The 24,439-nt window shown below is 42.3% G+C and overlaps 1 protein-coding gene across 1 annotated transcript in view; it reads right to left on the reverse strand.

Moving 5' to 3' along the window:
* Positions 1 to 24,439, reverse strand: part of LOC122810608 (tastin-like) — a 1,451,617-nt gene that overhangs the window by 1,386,675 nt on the left and 40,503 nt on the right. Inside the window, exon 3 of the mRNA XM_044082184.1 lies at positions 18,805 to 18,941. Within this exon, the coding sequence (XP_043938119.1) occupies positions 18,805 to 18,941 (137 nt within the window). The remainder of the gene's footprint in view (positions 1 to 18,804; positions 18,942 to 24,439) is intronic.

Consider the following 24,439-nt stretch of genomic DNA (forward strand, 5'->3'; position numbering starts at 1 on the left):
AACGCACTTGCGGGCTTCTTAAGAGGACAGCTCGTGCCCACAAGCAACACAATTTTTAAAACCCTTATCCACAAGGTACACCAACACACTATACAATAAATACATCTATCCATAACCAAACTCGTACATAAATAAATACATAAAGTATACTGACAAACTCTATACTTTAGAGCAGGGGGCAAGAGTCTTAATCCTCCACACCAACTACCAAGACCAGAAAAGCACTATACTACCAAAGAGAGATAGTATAGAAATACCACACCAAACTCAAAAGGGTGGAAAGGCCTGTTCCTAGCTCTGCACAAACACTAGACCATACTTAACCCAGTTACTTAACTGCCTACACTAAATCTGTCCTAAATAAGATTTAAGAAGGGTAAGGGAGAAAAAAAATACCAAAAATGCTATATGAAAAGGATATGCTAGCATGGAGATGGATCAAGCTGCTGACAGGAATGGCAGTAAACCTGACTGGGAGGGGGGAAGGCTTGACTGAGGGGTGGGGAATTATGGGTAAGGCAGGCACGGCCTGGCAAGTTGAAGTCTGAAGAATTTGGCCAGCATCAGATGCAATAACCCACAGTTTGAAACCATTCAGAGAAGACATCAGATCTGAATGGTTAGAAATGATAGCCCCGCAATTAAAGAAATTAATTTTTCTCATGTGTAATGTGGTTCAAGGTATCAATAAATTATTAGAATCCATAAAACCAAACGTGGAATTGCCTAGCTGCTGAAAGAGTTTAACTGCAAATTATGAATTGTTGCTTGTAAAGTCTACTTTTCTTGTGGAAGAAATATAGTGGATTTTTCAGGGAGAGGAAGGCTACCCTTTTGGAAGGGCAGAGAACATTTTTCTAGGTTCACCTGAAAACCTAGATTGAGGTACAGGTGTTTCCCCAAGTGAAGCAATTCTAGACAGTTTGAATAAGACTCTGCAAAGATAAAACAGACATCTAAGTATGGAAAAATATCCACTCCCTGTAATCTGCAATGGGCTATAACAGGAGCTTGATACTTTCTCTTGGAACTGTAGATAATCCAAAAGGAATGAGTGGTGAGACACCCCAAAGACAAAGCATCTTTAATTTTGGGATGTGTAAGTGAAGATTTACAAAAGATCCAACAGATCTCAAAGTTCCTTCCTCTTTCAGCATTAGAAATAGCCTTGAAAAAAAGGTCTTTTCCTACTTGATCTTAAGGAACAAGCTCTAGGACTCCTGAGGGTTGATCGAATAGCTCAGAATCCCCTGAAAGGCAGGGGTCCCACTTCTAGATGTAACCTTTTTGAATTACTCTCAAAACCCAGGTGTTAGATGTGATTTGGTATCAGAGGATAGCGACGGCTCCACTTTGGGAAAGTCTTATACAGTTGTCAGGGATGCGGATGGATAGAGTGTCAGGTTTTCTAGAATGTCTTTGGTCTTGGAAGGGCCCTCCTTTTTTGTACCCCTCTCCCATGGTTTCCTAAATGTCTGTTTAGTTTTTGTTTGTTAATACACCATGTATTTTTTCCTATAAAAAAAAATCCTGAGACAGCCGGACAGATCCTATTTTTTAGGAATGGAGGATTGAAATATTCAGGATACCCTCTGAATTAGCTTTCTCCTTTCATCAAATCTTTTAAGTACCTCTCCAAAGGAATAACCAAATACAGCCTCCTTATCCAAGAGGGCAATTCAACATTCACATCATCTGGCAAATTTTGGGAGCACAGCCAAGCAATACAGAGTCAGTGTCAGTTGCCCTGGTAACTGCACCAGCCATATGTTAACAGTTTAGTAAACATTTGGTTACTCGTGACAAGTGATAAAAACAGAACTTAGATGAGTTTTAGTATCTGACCAAAGGTCGTCAGCTAACAAGGTTATCATTTTGAAAAACTTGAGACATGGGATCTTGACAGTTCACTATTCTAAACAGAGTGGGAGTCTTCTATACCTTCTTTCTAAAATGATCAAAAGCTCTGCCATCTTTATCAGATGGAATAGGATTAGCTGCTACAAGGTGTTTTGAAAGAGGAAGGATTTAACAGCAGAGCCAGAGCAGGATATGCTCTGGGATTCCTAAAACAGAAATTTGAGAGTCTGAGATGCACTATAATTTGTAAGATTTCTTTGGGGCTGGTAGCGGACTGTCAAGGTGAAGCACTGGCTGTAAGAAAGGCATCTTCCAAAGCTGGAACAACAGGAGGAATAGCTACAGGCTGACAAGTACCCACTGTAATAAACCACTCTGTTGGAATACTTCTTTTTGCTCCTAATTAAGGTGTCTTTCAGTCTTTCATTCTGCTAGCTGCATCAGTAAAGGAAAACTTTTCAGTAGGAGAGACAAAAGAAGCTCTTATTCAGATTCCAAGGTCTCTTGAGCATATAGCTCTAATCTCATTTCCTGATCATACTCAGACTCTGAGTCTGATGGGGAAGGCTATTTTTTCCTTTTACACATTTCAGACTGTAATGCTTTAAAGGCTTTGAACAAGTCCTTAGCACATTCTAGTCAATCATATTCAGTTCCTTTGGCTGCAGTGAACCCTATGGCATGTGTCTGTTTAACTTCATATTTCCTTTTGTTGGTAGTATCAAAAGAGCATTCAGACATTCGGTCATGCACTGGGAATCCAACTACTAAGTGACAACCCGACAGGGGAAGAACATCCTATCCCTCCACCAATGCCTTAAGACCAGGTTCTCTCCACCTCGAGCAGAACATATGGAGTGACATTCCAGAATGTGTTAACCTCTTCATGAACTTGCAAGGGGCAATGCTAGAGGAGTCAAAAGGAACAAGACTGTAAGAGGGCTCCGAGATGGCCACAACAGAATTGCTGTTCAAAGGCCGAGCAACACAGAAGAGACAGACATCTCCCTTGTATCTTCTAATTTCCTGAGACTTGAGAGAATGTCTGAGGAACCAGTACCCTGTTCCATGATTACTGCTGGTAAATGCCTTCAATTTCTGGTTCTCTAAACAGAGAAAAGGAACTTCTGCTTTTAAGGGTCTTAGGAATGCAAGATTAAAGTACAGTTGTGTAAGAACTCATCATAACAGTAGATGTCCTACTTTTCACTGTTACAGTATTCCTTACAAAAAGGATTTCTTGTCCTGTCGAGGATGGCCATAAATCCGACCAGCAAAACAAAGCCTTGGGCCCTTCCAAATATATACGTCAGACGTATGTCTTTCATTCGAGGCGTACGGTACACAAGTTATTTTCTAGTGCCAAATCCTAAAAAGTGAATTGCTTCAGGAAAAATCAGAGGAACCCAAGAGGAAGAAAAAAAGATATTATATGTGCATCCAGAAAGAGGAGAAAGACCCCTCAGCAGGATGGCAAAGAAAGTACTGAACAGGGGGGAAAAAGGGAGGGATGTAATGCTGCAACAGTACAAAGTATGACATCTGCTGTTACAGTAAGTTCTTATACAACTGCACAATGCCTTTCCCTACCACTTTTACAGTATTCCTAACAAAAGGGAAAGTTACTATAGCTACTAAAGAGAATGGGAGGAGAAAACAAACCAAGAACCCTCCAAAGAAAAAAAAAACATGGAGAATGGACTTGGCAAATCCTGCTCTGACTCTCAAAACATCCAACTTGTGGTGATTAGTAAAAGCATACAAAAATGAACTAGCAGCTTCCAAAACTGATTTATCATTTAGGCCCTTGAAAAAAGCTCCAAAAGAGGCAGCCATCTTAGAAGAATGAGTACAAAAAAAGTAGGAAGATGTTTGCTATGAAAAAAAAACAAAAACAAACAACTTTAGAAATCCAAGAGAAGATGGTTTGCTTAGAAATGGCTAAACGTAATATCTTGGCAGGACAATTGTTAAGATTTCCCAATATCTTTAGTCTTATCAAGTAGAATCCAAGCTAACTATGCAATTCCAAACAATGTAAAAAGTCACTGTTATTTTGAGGGGAGGGAAAATAAGGAATATGAATTATATGATTCAAAGAGAAGTCATTGATCACTTCAGGCATAAAAGGATACGCCCCAAGAGACAATCTCTGTGAAAAACTAAAAAAAAAAGGAGTTGCCGACATAAGGGCCTGAAGTTCAGATGCTCTTGGAAAAAGTCAGAGCCACTAACAAAGCGAGTCTATATTACAACACCGAAGTCACTGAACATGGTTCATAGGTTCATAGGTTTATACTAGGCTATCTGCCCTAAGGCATTTGTAAGCCTAGCCCAAATTATTGTGATGATCTCCCATCCACAGGTGCCGTTCTCTTGAACTCTAGGTCGGTAAATCTCGATTGCTCTCCACAGGTCTAGATTTCTTTTGAACATTTTCGGTGCTCTGCCTGATGGACGGGATTTTATTCCACAACGTCCTATTTCTCTGGTGGTAAATCTATCCCTCAGTTTAGAAGCTTTATATCGATGGTTTTTTTGGATTTGGATTTTTCTGAGCATTTTCATGGTTAGTTTTTCCTTGGGAGCATGTCCATGTTGTATAGTTGGACATGTGTGTGTATATCAGGCATATGCCTCTGAGCAGGCGGGCTGAGTGACTGAATGAGCTGGAGTTATCTCAGATTTGACGTCCTTTTGATTTTTTTGGTGAGGAATTTTTGGGTAGCGAGAACTTTTGGGGTCTCCAATGTGAGATATTAAGGGTGAATACATCCCGAATGGGGCATCTGTCTCGATCATTGGTGATAATTAAGTAGAGAGACAATGACCTAGATAGATCTGGATGTGAATCCTTCTACCATGATCAGGTGGGCAATGTAGAGGTCTTTCCCAACAATGTGAGTGTCAAAGAAGGCCACTGTCCACCTGGGTCCCCAGGTCCCTGATAACCTCTTCTGTGCTTGTGTAGTAGTTACTACCTTGGTGGTAGCTTGAGGGTTTTTTTCAAGGTAAGGATACTCTATATTTTTGGTTTAACTTCAGGCCACATGGCTCTGGCACCAGCTGTATCTGTTCGTGAGTCCTTCTGAAGGATATCAGTGTCGCAAGGTCAAGCTAGTATGGACTGCTTTCCCCTCATCAATGGCCTTGGTGACTATTCAGAAGAAGTGACCAAGTTCAAAAGGCATGATCTTGCCACCTTTGTAGGGGGGACACAGTTGTTACGTGCCCTCCTTGGGGCAGTATCCTGTGGTAAGGCTGAGGATTAAACAGCTGCCTTGAGGTAAACCTCTCAGGAGCCTGAACCAGGTTTCTTTTAGTTACAGCACATGATGTTCTCCCATACTGAGAAGAGAATTCAGTGCGTGCATTTTGAAGATTAGACTTCTGGCACATTGCAGCATTACCCTCAAATTTTTTCATTTTTGTTTCTAGGGTGGTAGTTTTATTTGAGCCGCCTAAAAAAAACTATACTAATTGGCAGAGCCTTAGCCAATATCCGGTCAGGGTGTGAGGTGAGCCGCGTCTGCTTGCTGAAGCAGTGTGGCTTATCAAGCATACTGGAATGACACCAATCTTTAATAATTATTAAGCTGATCATCTTGTCTCTATGTGGCATCATCTCTGGTGGAAAGGAAGGATACTGCTCGGTGGGATCCCTTTGAATGACTCAGGTCATAGCCAATTGGGCTCTGTCTCTGAGAGAGCATATGGTGTCCTTTTCATTCTTGGTGAAGGTCACATACTGCTCAGTTGTGGTCATACCTGCATGGATGTTGACTGTGTAGTTCTAAGCTATGTCTCTTTTCATGCAGTCAGTGCTTGCCGCCTCAGGTCTGCTGTGACCCTCCTCCTTGTTGTGTCATATTTGTACTTGCTGTGGGTGGTGAGTGACTGTAGTGTAAGTTCTTAAGTTGATAGGACTATTACTGTGGTTTTGTGACTGTTGTGCCTGGTGGTGGGGTGGTCAGTGTGTCTGAGCATGTGTTTGTGGGTGTCAAGTATGTTTGGTGTTGTATTTGGCATAAGGGCTGTGACCTTTTGACACTGCTTTATATGTGGTTGTGTAGTTAATTTCTTTGTGTCTTGGTAGCATATGTTTGAGTGTCTGCTTTGTGTGCCTCTGCTGTTTAGCCTTTTTTAAGGTTGGCACTCAGTATGTCTGAGTGTTTATGTGTTTGATTCAGTTTGCTGGTAGCATTATGTGAGGTGAGTTTTTGTGGTGTGTGGGAGCATAAAATCTCCTGTCTGGTCTTGCCAGTCCTGAGTTGAGCTCAGCCTCAGTTTGGCTAAATAGCTGCATCTCTAGCAAGATTGAATGTTATGGGAGGAGAGGGTTGTCTGAATACATGAGCAGTTATAGCACACAAGAAGAATCCCAGAATCATAAGCTGAACCGGAGCTTTGAATTTTTATGGCTTTGGATATGTTAATTGTTTGTAGAAGTCATGAAATTTGAAACCATGAGTAAGTTTGTAGGTAGTAAGGTGCTTGGTGCTTTTAAGTTTTAGTCAAGACTTACAAAATTGGAGTAGTGACAGTAACTGCAGTAACCCAGTACAGTAAATATGCAAATGACTTGCATCAAAAGCGAAAAACGGTAAAAAGGAGATGGATTGAACACAGGGAAAGTACAGTAAGCAATGAACAAATCAGTAGTGATCAACAAGGCGCTGAGAATTTGCTAGGGTGAACGTAGTTCAGAGAAAAACAAACAAACAAACATTCAGTATATAAACAAAATAAACCAGGTGAGCCTGGTTTACCTATGCTAAACGACAAGTGAACAGAAAAAGCTCTTCTGCAGTAGGGCATAGATCCTGACCCTAAACCTTTGTAAATAATTCCCAGTGCAGAAGATGAAGGTCCAGCACTCTTCTCCCTGAAATGCAGTCACGAACAGCCTAATAAAATAACAACTTAAGTGCCCAAGCTAGTAACTAAGAACCCATACACTTGGACACTGGTAAACCTCAATCCAAACAAGCCCAATGAAAGCCCAATGCCTGTCAAAAGAGTTGAATGTGCCCAAGCTTAACTTCTAATAAGTAAACAACAGGTCTAATTAAAAGTGCTTAATCCAAAAGAGAATAAGAAGATCTTACACCAAGTCAAAATTACAACAAGCAGTAAAGCATACCGAACTGAGCTTAGTGCCAAAGCAGATTGGTGCAGGTTATGCACAAGCAATAGATCCAATGGTGAATCCAGTCTATTAATGTGTGGGGGTTGTACCCCCATGCCTACTATAAATGCAGACCTCTATAAGTAGCTATTGTGGAGGGAAAAGGCTACAAAGTGTATAGTCTTCACTGGTCGTACTAACATGAGGAAGGGCAGCATTTCTGATGATTAAAGTGCTGCGATCTCAAGCCTCTCGATTAGTAAGCATGACGGAACAAAACAGTTGATGAATAGCCTCCGTCCAATAATGGAACCGCAAAGCTGGTTTAAAAAAAAGCCAGTTCAAGTTTTTTCAAAAATTTCACAAAAAAAGAATTGGCTTTCTTGAAGGTCTAACATGAATGGTCCCTTTCAAAAACTGTTTAACCTCAAATTATGGAAAGTGGTAGATCCAAAAGCAAACATGCAAAAATGGTTGACAAATGAAATTTGACAACATGCCAGACAAATGGTTGACAAACTCCACAAACAACAACAGACAAATATCCACCAAGAGGGTATGGTTCATGTTTGAGGAATACAAAAACCACTTCCATGGTTGCACAAAGACACAAACAAAAAGTAGGTTTAATAATTTAAAAAGACTTTCTAGTACATAACCCAAAAAACCTGCGTAAAAGAATCAAAACTTATCATCCAGAAAGTCAAATGTATGGTGAAAAGAATAGGGTGAATTAGTGAGCCCATAAAAGAATTAAATGAGAGGTAATCCCCATGTCTGTGAAGTTGTTTGTCTGTTCGTAAGAATGTTCTGAAGGACAGTTGCCAGAGAGGAAGGACAAAGAAAACCGAAGCAAAATCAATCCAGCAAATGTGTCAGGAAAAAAAAAATTTGTGTGGAATCTGGAATCCTGAGCTGTTTTTTCAGGAAATCTTCTTTTCAAGGTCTCTTTCCCTTCAAGGGTTGTTTATAATGCCTTCTCACAAAGGGAGTCTCACAAGGGAGTCTTTTGAAGGTAATTTCTTTGGAAAAAGGAAAAAAAATTGTTTAAAAAAAATTGTTTAAGGTTCTTAACGGCCAAAAAAAAAAGCTTTAATATCCTCAGAGAGATATTACAACCTAAGCCAGGAATACCTCCTGATAACTCATCCTGACTGTCTGATGTGAAAAGTACAGTTGTTGTGTGTACACTTAATATTAAATGTAGATGTTCGTGGTATTCACTGTTGCAGTCGTTTATTTGGGGGGTAATCAGTGACAGGTTGCCCTCAGTCAGTCTGAATAACAAAGTCTTGGGTGCTGCATCAGCTATGGATGGGAGGATGAAAATAAAAGTTAATACTCACTCACGCGTTTCCATCTGAGTAGTCAACTACTTCATTTGTCTGCAACCTGTGGGTATCTGATCCGATCTCGGATCAGACAAATGAAGTACCTACTCAGATGGAACGTTATGGCGAGTACATAACTTCTTTATCTGAAGTAGTTACTTCATTTGCTCTGCAACCTGTGGGACAGAGTCCCCAGCTAACTAGACAATAAACCTGGGTGGCCTTATGGAAGGATATTCCGAAGCACCGCGGTGCCAAAGGAAGCCCTAATTGTCGATATCATATCCAGTTTATAATGAGAAATGAACGTATGAGAAGAGGACCAGGTAGCTGCTGAACATATGTCGTCCAAGGGAACCCTGGACCAGAAAGCTGCTGAGGTGGCGATGGACCGGGTAGAATGAGCGTGTATTCCTACAGGAGATAGTTTGCCTGAAGATACATACCCTTGAACTATACATTGACAAATCCAATTTGCTAGGGTCACTTTAGAAATGGCCCTTCCCCTGGCTGATTTTGCAAAGGACACAAACAACTGATCAGACTTGCGAAAATCCTTAGTTCTGTGCAAGTAAAAACGTAGTTGCCTGTGTACGTCCAGTTTGTGCAATATGTACTCCCCCTTATTCTGAAAATTTGGAAAGAACACGGGCAAATTGATTGATTGATATTAGATTCCGAAGCCACCTTAGGTAAGAAAGATGGGTTAGTCCTGAGAGATGCTCTATCCCTGTGAAAAATGAGATAAGGGGGTTTCATACACAGTGCCTGGAGTACCGAAACCCGCTTGGCATAAGTAATAGCTACCAAAAAGGCCGTTTTCCAGGACAAGAATTTTAAAGGAACCGAGGCTGCAGGCTCAAAGGGTGGACTTGTCAGGGCTTGCAAGACTAGTGTCAAATCCCATGGGGGCACCACCGTTTTCACAGGAAGCTTCAAGAGAAAGATGCCTCGCAAGAAAGTTTTGCATAACTTTGTGGATGCCAATGACCCTAATCCATCTCCCATATGAAAATGGGAAATGGCTGCTAACTGCACCTTAACCGTAGAAGCACTTGCTCCCTGCCGAAAAATCAGCGACAGGAAGTCCAAGATTGTCGGAATAGGAACTGTAAAAGGATTCCAGGCCCTTGTCTGTTGCCTAGATGGAGAAGCGTTTCCACTTGCTATTATATATTTTTCTGGTAGGGCTTGGGCAGGCTGTCCCAATGGACGGATAACGGAGGATAGACCCATATGCAGCGGGGGGATCCGAAGCCCGGACTGGGGACCTGGAGGATCTCGACAGCACCCTCTCCACTACCTCAAAAGCCGAAGGAGAACTACTCTCCCCAGGCTCCGAGAGCAATCTCCTCGGCTCTGAGGTAGGGACCAAAGTCAGAGCCGATGCAAGTGTGCTCCGACCTCAGCGGCGCCGAAGACCAAACTCCCTTAGATCCGACGCTCGGCCCCGAGAACTCTGATCCGAAACACTTGAGGGCATGGTCGGCGAAGAGACCGGAGCTATTGGCGCCGATGAAACCCCAGCTCCGAAAGGGCCCGGATCCGATGACTCCAAAACCCGAAAACGGGTTGGAGAAGGAGAAATCGGAGCAAAGACAGAGGCCGCACTCCCCCCCTGGGGGGGGGGGGCAAGAGCACCCCCATCTGCATTTGGGTCTGCAGGAATCATCGCATCATCAGATCCATATCGGCGTCGGTGAGGCTCCTGGTCGACCTAGATGAAGTCGTCGAGGCAGGCCGGGAGGGAGACCGGTACTCCTCCTCAGTCAAAAAATGAGGCGAACGGAGCAGAGAGGGGGAGGATCCGGAAACCCTCTAGGGAGAGCTAGCTAGCTTAGATGGAGGGGCTGAGGGTGGAGTCTCAGCCCGCCTTTTATGAGACCTATGTCTCTCCTTATCTTTGTGCCTCTTCTCTATAGAGGAAGAGGCACCAGAGTCCCCCCGAACTCAAGCCCGAAGCGAGAGGTTGAGTCCCCGGTTGAGTGGGGGGAACAGAAGGCACTGGGGCTGTGGAGACAGCCTGAGCCTTGGCGGGAGAGGAAGAAGCAGCCAAATCCTGGGGAAGCAAGCCCGCCAGGATTAGCTTATTCTTCCTGTCCCCAAGTGCCTGGGGGTTAAAGGCTGCACAGATTTGGCAGTCTGTTGATAAATGAGCCACCCCCAGGCATAAAACGCACTGAATGTGGCCATCAGCAGTGGAAAGCATACGGCCACACTCAGTACATTTTGAAAAAATGGCCTTGGGCCCTTCAGCCATTCTCACCACAACGCACACACACCCAAACACTAAGTGGGGGAGGGGGGACACAGAAAAACTAACACTACACAAAAAAAGGGAAAACTGACAAACTATACTGTCTATAGGTCTCTGAACACACACACCACAATCAACACTAGAAAAAGCTTTGTTCCTTTTTTTTCTCAAAAAAAAAAAAAAATAAATAAAAATAAAAAAATAAAAATTCACCAGTCAGCTAAGGAGCTCTTCAAAAAGTAGCTGTCTACAGCCGCGGCAAAAACAATCTGAGGTAATACAGTTAGTGGCAGGGGATTATGGGTAGGGGGAGGAGCTAGGAGCTCGGATCTTGTAGCTTGTAAAGCTGCCGGCTCGGATCAGATACCCACAGGTTGCAAAGCAAATGAAGTAACTACTTCAGATACAGCATTAGGAGCAGCTATAAGGCCCTGCAGGACTGCAGTGGCAAAGTGTGCCCTGGATTTAGAAAAGAGAGGTAAATGGTAATGCTTTGTGAACGTATGAACTGAGCTCCAAGTAGCAGCTTCCAGAATGTCTCTGGTAGGAACCCCTCTGAGAAAGGCTGCAGAAGTAGAAGCAGCCCTGGTGGAATGGGATCTGATCCCCTTGGGCACAGGTTTACCATGGTGCAAGTAGCAAAAACGAATACAATGGCTTATCCATTTTTAAATAGTCTGCTTTGATATAGCCTTCCCCTCTGTTCCTGCAGCAAATGCCACCAGTAGTTGCTCAGACTTTCTTAGAGATTTTGTCCTGTTTAAGTAAAATCTTAGTTGTCTGTGTACATCCAATGAATACAGAATCCACTCCCCCTTCCTCTGTGGATTTCGGAAAAAAGGTGGTCTGGTTAAGAGCCACACTGGATACCACCTTACACATAAAAAAAAAAGGATTGGTCCCGAGGGCCACCCTGTCCGGGAAAAAGATAATGAAAGGCTCCACTGCCATGAGGACCTGTAGTTCTGAAACCCTTCTAGCTGAAGTGACGGTCAAAAGAAAGGCCGTCTTCCAAGAAATAAATTTTATATCCGCAGTAGCAGTTGGTTCAAAAGGAGGAAGGGAGAGTTTTTCCAGCACAAAATTGAGATCCCAAAATTGAGGTCCCATGCAGGAGTTGATGCTCTCCTGGGAGGCCTTAAATTTTTGGCCCCTTTGCAGTAGTGCTTTAGCAGGGGATGAGAAAAGAGGGGAGGCGCTGTGTTGTAATGAGCCGAGATGGCAGAGGCATGGATTTTTACTGAAGAAAAAGATAGGTCCTTGTGAAGCATCTCAGTTAAGTATTGCAAAATCTGAGGAATATTGGGCTTTGCTGTGTCTATACCTTGTGCTTGGTTCCAAGCACAGAATCTCTTCCATTTATCAGCATAAAATTTTCTAGTACTAGGCCATATGGCCTCCAAAATGACATCCATCACAGGTTTACGGAGAGATGTGATCGGTGAAATTAGTTAATTAGCCATGCTGCAAGATTCAGAGTTTGGAGCAGAGTGTGCAGAATTTGATAGTTCTGCTGAGACAATAGATAAGGTGTTTGAGGCAAGTACCATGAAGGAAGGTGTGACATATTCCCGAGAAGCAGGTACCGGTGTTGGTGAGGCCAGTCCAGAGCAATCAGAATCATTTTTGTTTTTTCCTGTCTGACTTTTAGTAAGACCTTGGAGAGTAGAGGCAGAGGGGGAAAGGCATAGACTGATGGGTTTTTCCAGCTGAAGGATAGAGCATCCACTTTCCATGCTTTTTTGTGATGAGTTCTGGTGCAGAATTTGTCCAACTGATAGCTTTGGGGAGAGGCAAATAGATCTATGTCTGGGCTCCCCCATTTTCGTGTCAACATGCTGAAGATTCATGGATCCAGTTTCCATTCGTGTAGGTCCATAAGATTTCTGCTTAGGTCGTCTGCCAGAGTATTTTGCTTTCCTGGCAGGAATTGAGCTTGAAGATGTATTTGGTAATTCAAGGCTGTGTTCCACAAGGCCATGGCTAGTCTGCAAAGGGGGTAGGAGTGGGTACCCCCCTGCTTGTTTATGTACCACATAACTGTGGTGTTGCACATCTTTATCAGTAGTTGTCCTGGATGAAGGAAGTCCTTGAAGGCTGTCAGAGCATTCTGTACAGCTAGCATTTCTTTCTGGTTAATATGTAGATGCATTTGATTTGGGCTCCATTTGCCCTGAATGCATCTTCCTGCCAGATGGGCCCCCCCCGCCCCAAGCATAGTCTGATGCATCTGTAGTCAGGGTTTGGGTAGCAGGGGGTAGAATGAATGACAGTCTCTTGTTTTGGTGACATGCCTCTGCCCACCAAATGAACTCCTGTTGCAGGCAGGGAATGAGAGGAATCATCGTTTCCAGGCTGTGACAATGTTGACTCCATAAGCTTTTTAGGTACCATTGAAGTTTCCTCATATGCAGTCTTGCATATGGAATTAGTAGAATGCAGGATGCCATGAACCCCAAAGCCTGCAGAATTTGCCCTGCAGATAGCTGGGTTTTTGTTGCCACTTGTTTGAAGTACGTTGTCAATTGAATTTGTTTGTCTGGCGTGAGGTAAGCCATCTGGGCAGTTGTATTCAAGCTTGCACCCAGGAATGTAATTATTTGAGAGGATGCCAGTTGTGATTTCTTTTCGTTTATGGTGTACCCTAGACATGCTAGAAGCCTTTTTACAAACACCAGATGCTGAAGAAGTGTGTCCTTGTCCTCTGCCTGAATGAGACAGTCATCCAGATATGGATAAATTTGAATGTTTGTCTGCAAAATGCAATTACTGGTGCCAGGCACTTTGTGAAGACCCTGGGCACAGTAGAGAAGCCAAAGGGCAGTGCAGAGAACTGTTAATGCAAATAGCCGGCTTTGAAGCGGAGGTATCTTCTGCAAGATTCCCTGATTGGGATATGCAGGTATGCCTCTCGAGTCTAGAGTTACCAACCAGGCATTCTTGCCTAGCATAGGCAGTAGCTGTTGTAAAGTCAGCATTTTGAAATTTGGAATGTCCAGGAAAGTATTTAGAATGGACAAGTCCAGAATTGGATGCCTTGATTTGTCTTTTCTGGGTACCAGGAAATGTCTTGAATAAAACCCTTGTCCTTTTTCCTTTTCTGGTACTGGTTGAATAGCCCCCATATCCATGAGGGACATGACTTGTTTCTGGGCCTCTGCCCACTGATTTGGTGACAGATCTGGCCATCCGTTTGGAATTGGCAATGTGTGGAAATGAAATCTGTACCCCTGGGATACTATATTTAAGTCTCACTTGTCCTGGGTAATTAGATGCCAATTTTGAGCATGAAGTGCTAGTTCCCCCCCCAAAGGGGCTGCCAAAAGATAAGTGCTTGGAGATGGTAGAGGAAAGTCACGTAGACTGTTTACTGTAGGGTGGTGCTTTACTACCTCCTGATTTGGAGGTGGAGGCACCCCATTGCTTTGTCCTGCAAGATCCTTGTGACTGAAACCTGGAGCCTTTGTAGCGTCTGGGTTTGGACTGAGCAGCTCTGTTGGACACTGGAAAAGACCAATTCTTACTAGGCCAGTGTCTACTGAACCTGGATGGCTGCACTTGCAAGAAATCTTTTACAGTTTGCATAGATTTAGCTTGGCCTTCCATCTTTTTTAAAACCTCTTATGCCTCATTACCAAACAGGCTGTCCTGCTGTAAATGAGCATCCAACAATTTAGCTTTAACATGATCAGGCAAATTTTGCTCCTTGAGCCAAGTATGCCTTCTTATCACAGATCCAGTTACGGCGGCCCTGCAAGAGGCCTCCAAGGAATCAAAACCACATTGCAAAGTATGCTTTCCAAAGTCTTCTGCTGAATGCAATAAATCCTGTAACTATTTTCCACACAATCAGAAATAAACATAATTTTCTGTTTCAGTAAACCCATAACATGCTGTTGATATTTAAGCATATGAAACTGGCAGTTTAAAGCCCTGATTGCCAAGGTTGCAGATGTATAAACCTTCTTACACCATGTATCCAGCGCCATGGAGTCTATCAGAAGGGGTAGGATTTTTAGCTGTAGAAGCCTTAACACCCTTGGGACCCTGAGAGATAGTTTCAGGGTCAGCAGGGTCAGCAACAGGATTTTCAAAAAGAAATTTGTGGGAGTCAAGAACCCTGTAATATCTGTCTGGCTTACTAGGAGCCGGAGGCAGGGAATCAGGAGCCATGCTTGATTCTGAGAAAACATAATCAACAATGTCTAATACAGGAGGTAGAGCCAAAGGCCTATGCTGAGGAAGAAGAAGAAAATCCCTAAGCCTCTTTTTGGTTTCTGAGAAGTCCTGGCTCTCCCAATGAAAATTTTCCTTAAAGTATGCAAAGTCTCTCCAAAAGAGAAATCCTCAGGAGGAGAAGCAGAAGGGATGGATTCCTCTGCATCAGAGTCCTCATAAGGTGGGATAGAAAATTCCTGATCAGAAGAAATGGAAACCTGATCTGAAGATTCATAATCAGTGCCTTGCCTAGGCCTCTTAGCGGGGGGGTGGGGGGCTTGATCAAGGTAATTAAATCCTCAGCCATTTTGATAATTTGTTTTTTAGGCATAGGGGCCTGAGCACGTGGCTCATGCGTCGGTTTTATGTAGACATTTTCGACATAGAAGTAGGTTTTAGCCTTGATGTAGGCGTCGGTTTAATGTACAAATGGTGAGGCCTAAAAACACCCTCAAAAGCCGGTGCCTGCTCAGCGACTCCGGAACCATCCAAGGGAGAGACATCTGCGGATTCAATACTTGCAGAATCTCGCGGCATACTGGACTCCGAATGGGTCTCGGTAGAGGCCTGCGACTCAAAAGTAGTGGACATCAGGGGCTAGGAAAGCACCTCACTGAGTACCGGCGACTGGCTTAGGAGAAGCTTTGTCTGTTTTGGACCTCGACCGTCTGTCTTTGTCTTTTTCCTTGCGTTTTTTTTTGAATTCCAGTAGTCGGATTGCTAACAGACAACATTTCAGGATAGTTAAATCTTGAACCAAAGTATTTAGAAGCAAAAATATACAGACGCTTAATAGTGCGTTGGTTAAATTTAGCACAAAACTAACAGCAAGGCACGTTGTGATCAGGGCCTAGGCAAGGAATACAGTATAAATGAAAATTCTTATGAGGTATTTGCTTCCCACAAGTAATGCAATGATTAACTTTTACTGACATCGGTAAGGAGCAAGAAAGAGTTTCCCCAATGGGGTACTTAGCTTTAGATTGAAAACTTCAGTTCTGAAACTCGAAAACAAAAATTTCAGGAGTCAGCCGACCAGCACTTGCGAACTGCTTCTGCTTCGGGCACCGCACGGCAAGACTGATAAAAATGGCGTCGGCTGCATGTTTTATACCCCTGACAACCTATCGTCATGGAAGAGGAGACAGCAACCGACGCAGGACCCAAGACTTTGTTATTCAGGCCAACCGAGGGCAACCTGCCAGCAGATTACCCCAAATGTAATGACTGCAACAGTGAAACACGAAGAACATCCTAATAAGGAAATGATTAGGGTCTTGGTTTCAGAGTCAGACAAGTTTTCCAGAACACCCACAAGCTGAGAAAGAAGAACCAGAACATACCTGGCATATGAATCTAGTAATTTATGGCTCTGAAAGTTAAGGTGGTAGAAGTATACACCTTCTTACCATACCTGTCCACTGCTAAACTAACTGTATGAAAAGGTAAAACCTGGAGGAAGAAATCAACTTAGGTTTGTTAGCAAGGAGAGAAATTACTGCAGGGATGGAAGAATAATTTTGGGAAAAGAATCTGAGCCTCAGGAACCTTGTAAAACCTCAGGCTTTTTAGGAGAAGGGGCTGAGGCAAGTAAAGGCCTCGGGAAGCTCTTCCAAACAGGGGCACCACAGAATGACTAGAAAGTCCATCTGCAAGAGGTCATAAAATCTCTTCTGGAAATCAGACATTTGGTAATTCTCCCACAGAAAATGCTCAATCATTTTAACAATGGTGACCCCAAAAGAAAGTTCCTCAATAAGGGAATCGGGGGAGAGGGCAACTTCTTACTATCCCAAAGCAAGAGGGGACTGGATCTGGGAAGAATAAGCTAAAGACTCTTCATAAGAATTCAGATATTCTTTCTCAGAGGAGTTAGAAACATTAAATTTCTTAGAGGGAGTAGGAGAAAGCAACAGGTGAAGGTCCTGTCAAACCCTGACAATTTTTTTTTTTACAGGAATGAGGGCCTTAAAAAGTTCCAGAGTGAAACTGCCACTCTTTATAGGAGTCCAAAGGCAGTTTATCCAGAAAATAAAGCTCAACAGTGGGAAACAATTTAATGAGACCAAAATTAGTCTATCAGAATGATCATGGCTTTGTACAGACCTGCTTTCTAGAAGATCTTTAGAATTGATGGGAATGGGAAAAGTGGTGCTCAGAAGTCCCGAGGTCAACATCTGGATCAGAGTACTCTGAGCGTTTGTCCAGTAGTATTAATGAAAATAAAGTTGCAGCATTTCTTGTTAGTTGGGAATAAAAAAAGTAGATCACAGCAAGTCTTCCCCAGCAACAGAACATATTTCATACCTCCAACATGTTAAAGGAATACTCGTGCAGCATCAGGATGAGGCTCAGCATGCAGGTGGCCTCCCTAAGAATATGGGGAACCATCAGAAATCAATTAGAAGATGCAGCTTATTCCCACAGTCTCATGTCTTCCTAGTACAAAGTACGTAAGTGGGTACTTATCTGTCTTTATGAACCACTCAATTGCCATTTTGCTCATGTGCAAGACTACACCACCACCTTCTGGAAAAGAGTACAGAAAGACTGTGTGGTCAGCAAGACCACTCATCTCCAGCACATTTACATGTAGTTTGCCATCTGCCTGTGACCACAATCTGGACCATTCTGTATTGATAATATCCCTTCCACCCTAATGCAGAAGCATCTGTAGTAACTGTTGCTAAGGAAATTGGAGATTAAAAGGGACTGCCCACAGACATACTTGAAATGTGACTTAAGGATATTCAACATTTGACCTGCATGTGGAAACAAGCATATGAAACTGGAAACATTTGAATGGCATAAGCTCTATAGATTTCATCTTCATGTACCTGGTCTACATAGGACATCTGCCTGAACAATTTATAATGTTGGCTCTTTTGTGCATTGGGAAAGAAGCAATAAGCAGTAGCTTCAATAATCAAAATTAGCAAGGGCTTTGCCCTCCTTTTCAGTTTCCTCCAGCTTAGTCTTGCACTCCAGCCTGTAAAAGGTTTTGGCATTGTATGGAGCATTAAGGAATATACCTTGGAACACTGGTGAAAATCCAAGATAGTGCCCAGCATGATGGTGCATTGTCACTCTAGTACTTGCTGACATCACATTACCATCCACAGAGTTATCAACAGGTCCTGCTGTGAGATTGGACATAGTTGAAAACACTGACAGCATGAACTGTAAGTGTATTCATAACATCAGTATCTGCCACCTTCTCCAACAACCTAGCTAGAGTGTCCTGGCAATTGCAGCATAGGTACCAGATAGCTACACAACCTTAAAGAGAAGGTAGAGGACGCACATTTTTTTCTGCTAAATGGCCCATATCTCTGGGTTCCTTACCAAGGGGATGGAATGCACGGCTCTGGGGATAGCAGCCTTCAAGTCTGTCACTGCTATCACAAAGTCTATGAGAGGATTTCTCTCCTAGCATTTCCAATCTTTCAAGGGCCAACTAAAATTATGTCCGTATGGTTTATTTTCATTTATATGAAATGTATGACAGCCCATGGCATACGTGATAATTTAATAATGATTGTTTTTTTTAAAAAGAAACAGCAAATGTTAATGACACAAAGCAAATAGGAGGAGAGGAGGAAGGCAGAACAAAACTGGAAAAAAATCTAACAAAAATTAAGAAACCAATACTCTCAGAAGCATACAGAAATGAAAGATTAATGAAAATAATAAAAATGCTGCATAGTGAGCACCAAAACACATTGCCAACAAGTACCTTGAAGCAGAAAGTCTGGGATTCAATTTATACTTTTGGCCAACAAGGTGAGGCAACAAATCTGGAGTAGAATGGTGGAGCACAGTAAATTGTGGGCAAGAATGAGAAGATGAATTCTAGGAAAGTTTTACTGATGTCGAAACAAAAGCAGAGCTAGCACCCGACTCCTTACAGCAAAAGAAGATGTACCAACTCATGTCAGATCCAACTATGTAAGCACTTATTACATGTCTGTATAATTTAAATAAAGCAGGTATTCATAACTGACACATACCATTCTCTGACAATCAGCTTGATGGAGTTTCTCTGCCAGGCTATGTTTACCAAAGTTAAGCCCAACATGGGTCACACCAGTATTGGACAGGATACTAGCCAGTGAAGAAGAATCTGGTGTAAAGTTAATGGAACAACCTAATAAAAAAAATGCAAAGAAGGTCATCAGACACTAAACGGTTTTGTACACCATACAACTATAAAAGTTAACATGCTTACACTGGTAATTATGTAACAGACACCACAACCTATTCTATAAAATTTCACCAAGATTTTTTTTTTTTAAGATTAAAAATTAAAATTGTTTTAATCTGATTAATAGTGGCCAAAACTTTACATGTCAATTTTTCAACAGCCAAAAAAGACAACTTTGCTGTCTTTTTTGGATTTACTGGTGTTGTGGTACCTTTGCATACATGGCTGAGAAATTTACTAGGGACATTGAGTTGAGCTACTGTCCCCCTGTGCCTAATTCCAGGTCCAATCCTGTTACTCAAGTGAGCACAAAAAGGATGAAACTATTGGATGGACTGGAAGGTAATCCTTTATTGAACATTGGTTTCCTGAATGCCAATGGTCTGAGTTTGACTGTGAAGATGAGGATATGTTGTTCATTGATTTATTAATTGCCTTGGAGAAAGACTTCTTTAAACTAAAATGACTCCAGTGGCAGAGACTGCATTTTGAGGCATGTTTATATCATAAGATCGTCCCCAGAGGCATGCGTGTGTTATGCATGCCCACTTATGGGGAACTTTATCCTGCCTTGCTGGCCAAGTGGCAGCAACTGAATTTAGAAACAAGTTTTTTCTATATGCATCTCTTAAATGAGTTGTTTCTCCCTGTGGAGAAGGAATTTGTGCAATCTGTTGAAAAACGGCAAAGGGAGCTCGAGGAGATGTTTAAGGAGGAATGTCATCAATGCAAATTAAATGACTTGTATTTTGCGATTACCACCTAGGATTCCAAACTCCAAAGGTTAAAATCCAAGAAAATGCATGGACTATAATGATTGTGAAAGGGCACATTTTCACTTAGCAAGAGACACTTTTGGTACCACAGGTCCAGTGACTAACTTTAACATGGCAGGGAACCAGCTGTCTACCTTAAAAGGTGACAAAGGAGGTTCTAAGACAGTGAGCAATGCAACATCATTTATGGCAGTTTCCCGGCACTTGGGTCCCACTACTAGTGCCTTCTCATCAAATGTGAACGAAAATGGTGAAAATCAGCATTCTTCTATGGCGTTGGGATCTGTAAACATTATTCCTACTACAGACAATGAAACGAATACATTAGGAGCGAGACTCAAGGTGACTAATGCTCCTTTTCATATTTTACCCATCCCAGTAAAGAAAAAAGCCAGCATTTAAAAGGGACAGCCACAGAGTTGAAACGTTAAGTGCCGCAAGAATTCAGTATGACTGGAGATGGTGACTGCACTGTTTTTAACATCTTTGATTACACTTTATCTGATTATGAACTTTATTTTGAACAAAGGGTTAACTTTTGTGCCCAGCATAGGTTGCAGTTTTGGTGATTTAATTATTGAGTTGCAGTTGTTTATTAGAAACGTAGAGTTAAGGAAGCTCTTTGGCAATAATAATTCATTTAACCGCAGTACACTTAAGACAGCCCAGCACATTTAACCTCCCTTCGTTCAGCAATAGAGATTATTCTTAAGGCAAGTGAAAATGTGGGATAAGGGGATGGTCTCGAGCTACTGGCAAACCTTGAGCTTGCTATCAGCCGTGTCGTAGCAGAGGATCGGCTCTAACCCATCAGTGAGAAGAATCGGCGAGATTAACAACTTCACATCCTTGGTTTTCTAAGAGCAGCAATGAGATGCAGCCTGCGAGGACATCAGGTCAACAATCGTTGTGTGTTAATATAAAGTATAGTAATAACACAGGAGACATATGCAATATTATTAAACAAAACTGGGGTATTTTGCTAACTGATGACAAAATTAGGAACACTGTAACTGATCAACCACTGTCTTGTTTTAAAAGACATCAGAATTTGAAAGATTTGCTGTGTAATGATCGACATCATATCAAAAGGGTTAAGACTACGCAGCAGGGTACTTTTCTGTGTAGACACTACAAAGCTTGCCAGTATATATAAGACAAGACAATTTATTTGTTCATCCCACGACCAAGGAGTATTTTTTAAAACATTATGCAGATTGCCACACAACAGATGTTATATTTGGCTCAGTACAGAGATTGCCACTCATTTTACATAGGCAAGACCAATTGTAAATTAAAAAATAGGATTTTACAGCATATATCCGCAATACTCTTAGGCAATGAACGCAATGCTCTGTATCAACATACTAGTAGTAATAGTACTCACACTTTTGATTTTATGGTACTACAGACAGTGCACGTTTCCAGGAGAGGGGAGGACTTGCACAATCTGAGTACCATGCGCCAAAATAGATACTTGAACTGGCAGCACACAGACCCCAGGCATGAATGGTGTAATCCCTATAAAGCCCGCCTTAAAGATGAGGCAGATTCATTATTGAATTTTATTGGTTATTTGATATTTTAAAAGTGATGTTTTACCATGTTGTAAGTTGTCTCAAGAAGGGTGTGTAACCTGAAAGTGCTTACTCTGTGTTTAGTTTTATTACACCTCATGTTTTACAGGTTGGTGGTTCAGATTTTCTTTCTTTTTACAAATTTTCAACAGCAACACAAAACATGTGCATTCTAATGAATCGGAGGTAATCTGCACTCCCCATTGTTTCACATACTTGTGTCCTTTTTAGTAAGTAAGGAGGTTGTTCATCCATTTTAATTTTCTGCTACATTATGTCATGAACCACAAGAAAAACCATAATGCATATGGACCATAACTAAAACTGTATAAAAGTAATAGTCCAGATAATAGCCTAGGAAGATAAAGCCAGCACTAGGACCCAAGTTCGATTAGCAGCCCTGGCATTAGAGAAAGCGGGGTGGGGAGGCTGTTGAAGTGAAGTTATCAAATGCTGTCTCACCTTTCCTGTGGGGAAGAATTAGAAGTGGTCCCTTCCTGTTTATTGACTTATATCACTGGGGTGCTGTCTGTCAGAATGTGCAAGGTTTCCTGCTGCCAAATAGTAGTCATTGAATCAGTGAAAGTTTTCAAACCTATTACGTTTTTTATGCTGCTGTGCCTTCTCCTGAGGTTCTTGTTCCAGGCTTTCTGGATGCGCAGTTCCCCCAAAGTACCCCTCTCAGGCTATGACTAAAGCATCTGTGGTAAATGACTGGGTGTCAAGAGTGTCAGAGCCCATCTTGAAAAACACAGACTGAGCTGTACCCGATAATACCATGAAAGCTCTTTCATGTTGAAAAGTAGTGGGATGAGGCACTGCAGGGACTAGGCATGCTGGTCTTGATAGGGTTACCATACGAATGTCAGGAACTCCCTCGCAACAAGACAACACTACTGTGTTATCGTTGCCAAGTATTTTGAGAGAGGAACTGCACTCTTGAGTAGAGATGGGCTGTTATTTTTCTGTGCCCAGTAGTGTTTTGATAAACAGAATATACCCTGCGGACTAGAGACTGGATTATGGTAAATTCCGGGAAAGACCCAGGGATTGAAGGAAACTATAAAATTACAGAGCTTTCTGTATCTGCTCTAGGGAGGCTGTCTGAATGAGGCAGTCTTACTATGCTCTGTACTAAGCACCAATTAGATTTGGGCACTTTGTAAACACCCTGGGAGAAATAGCCAAACCAAAGGGCAAGGAAGTAAAACTAGTCTGTCCTCCCACACCACGGATATCTAAAGATGGGCATCCTTTAGGTTCAGCATGACCATATTAAGGTATTGCACAGAGAAAGGGTAAAATGCACTGCAATGTTAACATTCTGTATTTGAACTTTTAGTATCGATAGATCCAGAATGGGTCTCTATGCTCTATATTTTCATGAAACTAGAAATAATCTAGAGTAGAAGCATGTTCCTTTTCTTCCTGATATTTCTATGGCCCCCTGGGACTGGAGGGATGCTTAGAAATTGTGGCTGGCCCTTAAAAACATAGCCTATATATCCGTGTCTTAGCATCTGAACTACCCATCTGCCAAGAGTTACAGTTCTGTCCTTCCACCACTTCACTAAGATACCTAGCAACTGCCCTCCCATCTTATGCCATGGAAAGGGAAAAGACAGGGACTGAAAAAGGTGGTGGTCTGGGATGGGATGAATTTGGATGAGTCACAGCTGCTTCCTCTCTGTGTCTTAGTCATGAGGATCCTCAGGCTTCCCTTTATGATCTGCTTGGTCATTTCTTCTTGAAGGGGGCATTTCCTATCCCTTGGCTGCTTCCCTCAGTCGTGCCTTGCTTACACAGGTTGGCCAACTCTTTGTGCAGCAGTTTCTACTATATCTTGGAGCTGAGGCATAAAAAAAAAACCACTGGTAACAGCCATATTTGTCCCCTTGCAGAATCCACAGATACAAAAGCTGAATTTGCAAAATGGAATTTTATGGAAGTCAATGGCCCCATAAAAATAGTCAGACAGAAACCTAGGGGGCTAGAAATTATCCTACAAGGATAGAAAGGGCCAAAACACCTTCCAAAGCCCCTATCTTTGGAGCAGAAAAAATGGCTAATAGATTAGGATGAGGTAGTCCAGATGTTCCCCGTGTCTTATCTAGCTTGGGAAGATTCTTCAGCCTCCCATTTGAAGTTTTCCAACATTCTATGAGGAATTTCTCCAAACAGGGAACTATTAAAAAATAGTTTGAACATTCATATTACCAAAGATTCCCAACACAGATCATACATAATATTGCAAAAAAAGACGTTATGTCTTACCATAACGTTCCATCTGTATTGTTGATCCTCATTCAGTCATTACGTATGGGTATCTGTTCCGACCTCAGAACTGAGCCGGCCATCTTCCAAGCTAGTGTCCACTACAAACTCTCGAGCTAAACTCTTACCCAGAATTCCCCTCTCCCTGTTACCTCAGACTGAGTTTGCAAGTCAAAAGAATGTAGATGCTACCTCTGGTCAAATGACCTAAAAGAACCGGATGGCAAGATCCACTAGAAGCCACAGGAGAGGGAAGGAGGGAGGGTCATAATGACTGAACGAGGATCAACAATACAGATGGAACATTATGGTAAGACATGACTTCTTTATCTGATATTGTTAATCCTCGTTCATTCCTTACGTATGGGACAGAGTCCCCAGCTATCTCTATTCCTGGGAGGCTCTCATGGAAGGACATTCCTGAGCACCATATAACCAAAAGATGCTCTTCCCCTGGAGGCCAAATCCAATTTGTAATGAATGATGAAGTATGAGGCGTAGCCCAAGTTGCAGCTGCACAGATGTCATGTAAAGAAGCTCTGGCATGGAAGGCAGCAGAAGTTGCCACCGACCTTGTCGAAGGAGCCTTTATGGTAGTAGACAATGGGATATTACGTTGTGTATAAATGAAGGTCACACAGTCTTTCAACCATCTAGCCAATGTGACCTTAGCAACAGCAGATCCTAATCTAGGTCCAGAAAAGGCCAAAAATAACTGGTCAGATTTACAAGAGGACCTAGTCCTGTTCAAGTAGAAGCGAATTTGCCTGTGAATATCTAGGGTATGTAGGCAATACTCTCCTCTGTTTGAATG

The sequence above is a fragment of the Protopterus annectens genome, chromosome 9.part0 (genome assembly GCF_019279795.1).
Source record: "Protopterus annectens isolate FY-2018-M chromosome 9.part0, PAN1.0, whole genome shotgun sequence".
In the NCBI taxonomy this organism is placed as follows: domain Eukaryota; kingdom Metazoa; phylum Chordata; order Ceratodontiformes; family Protopteridae; genus Protopterus; species Protopterus annectens.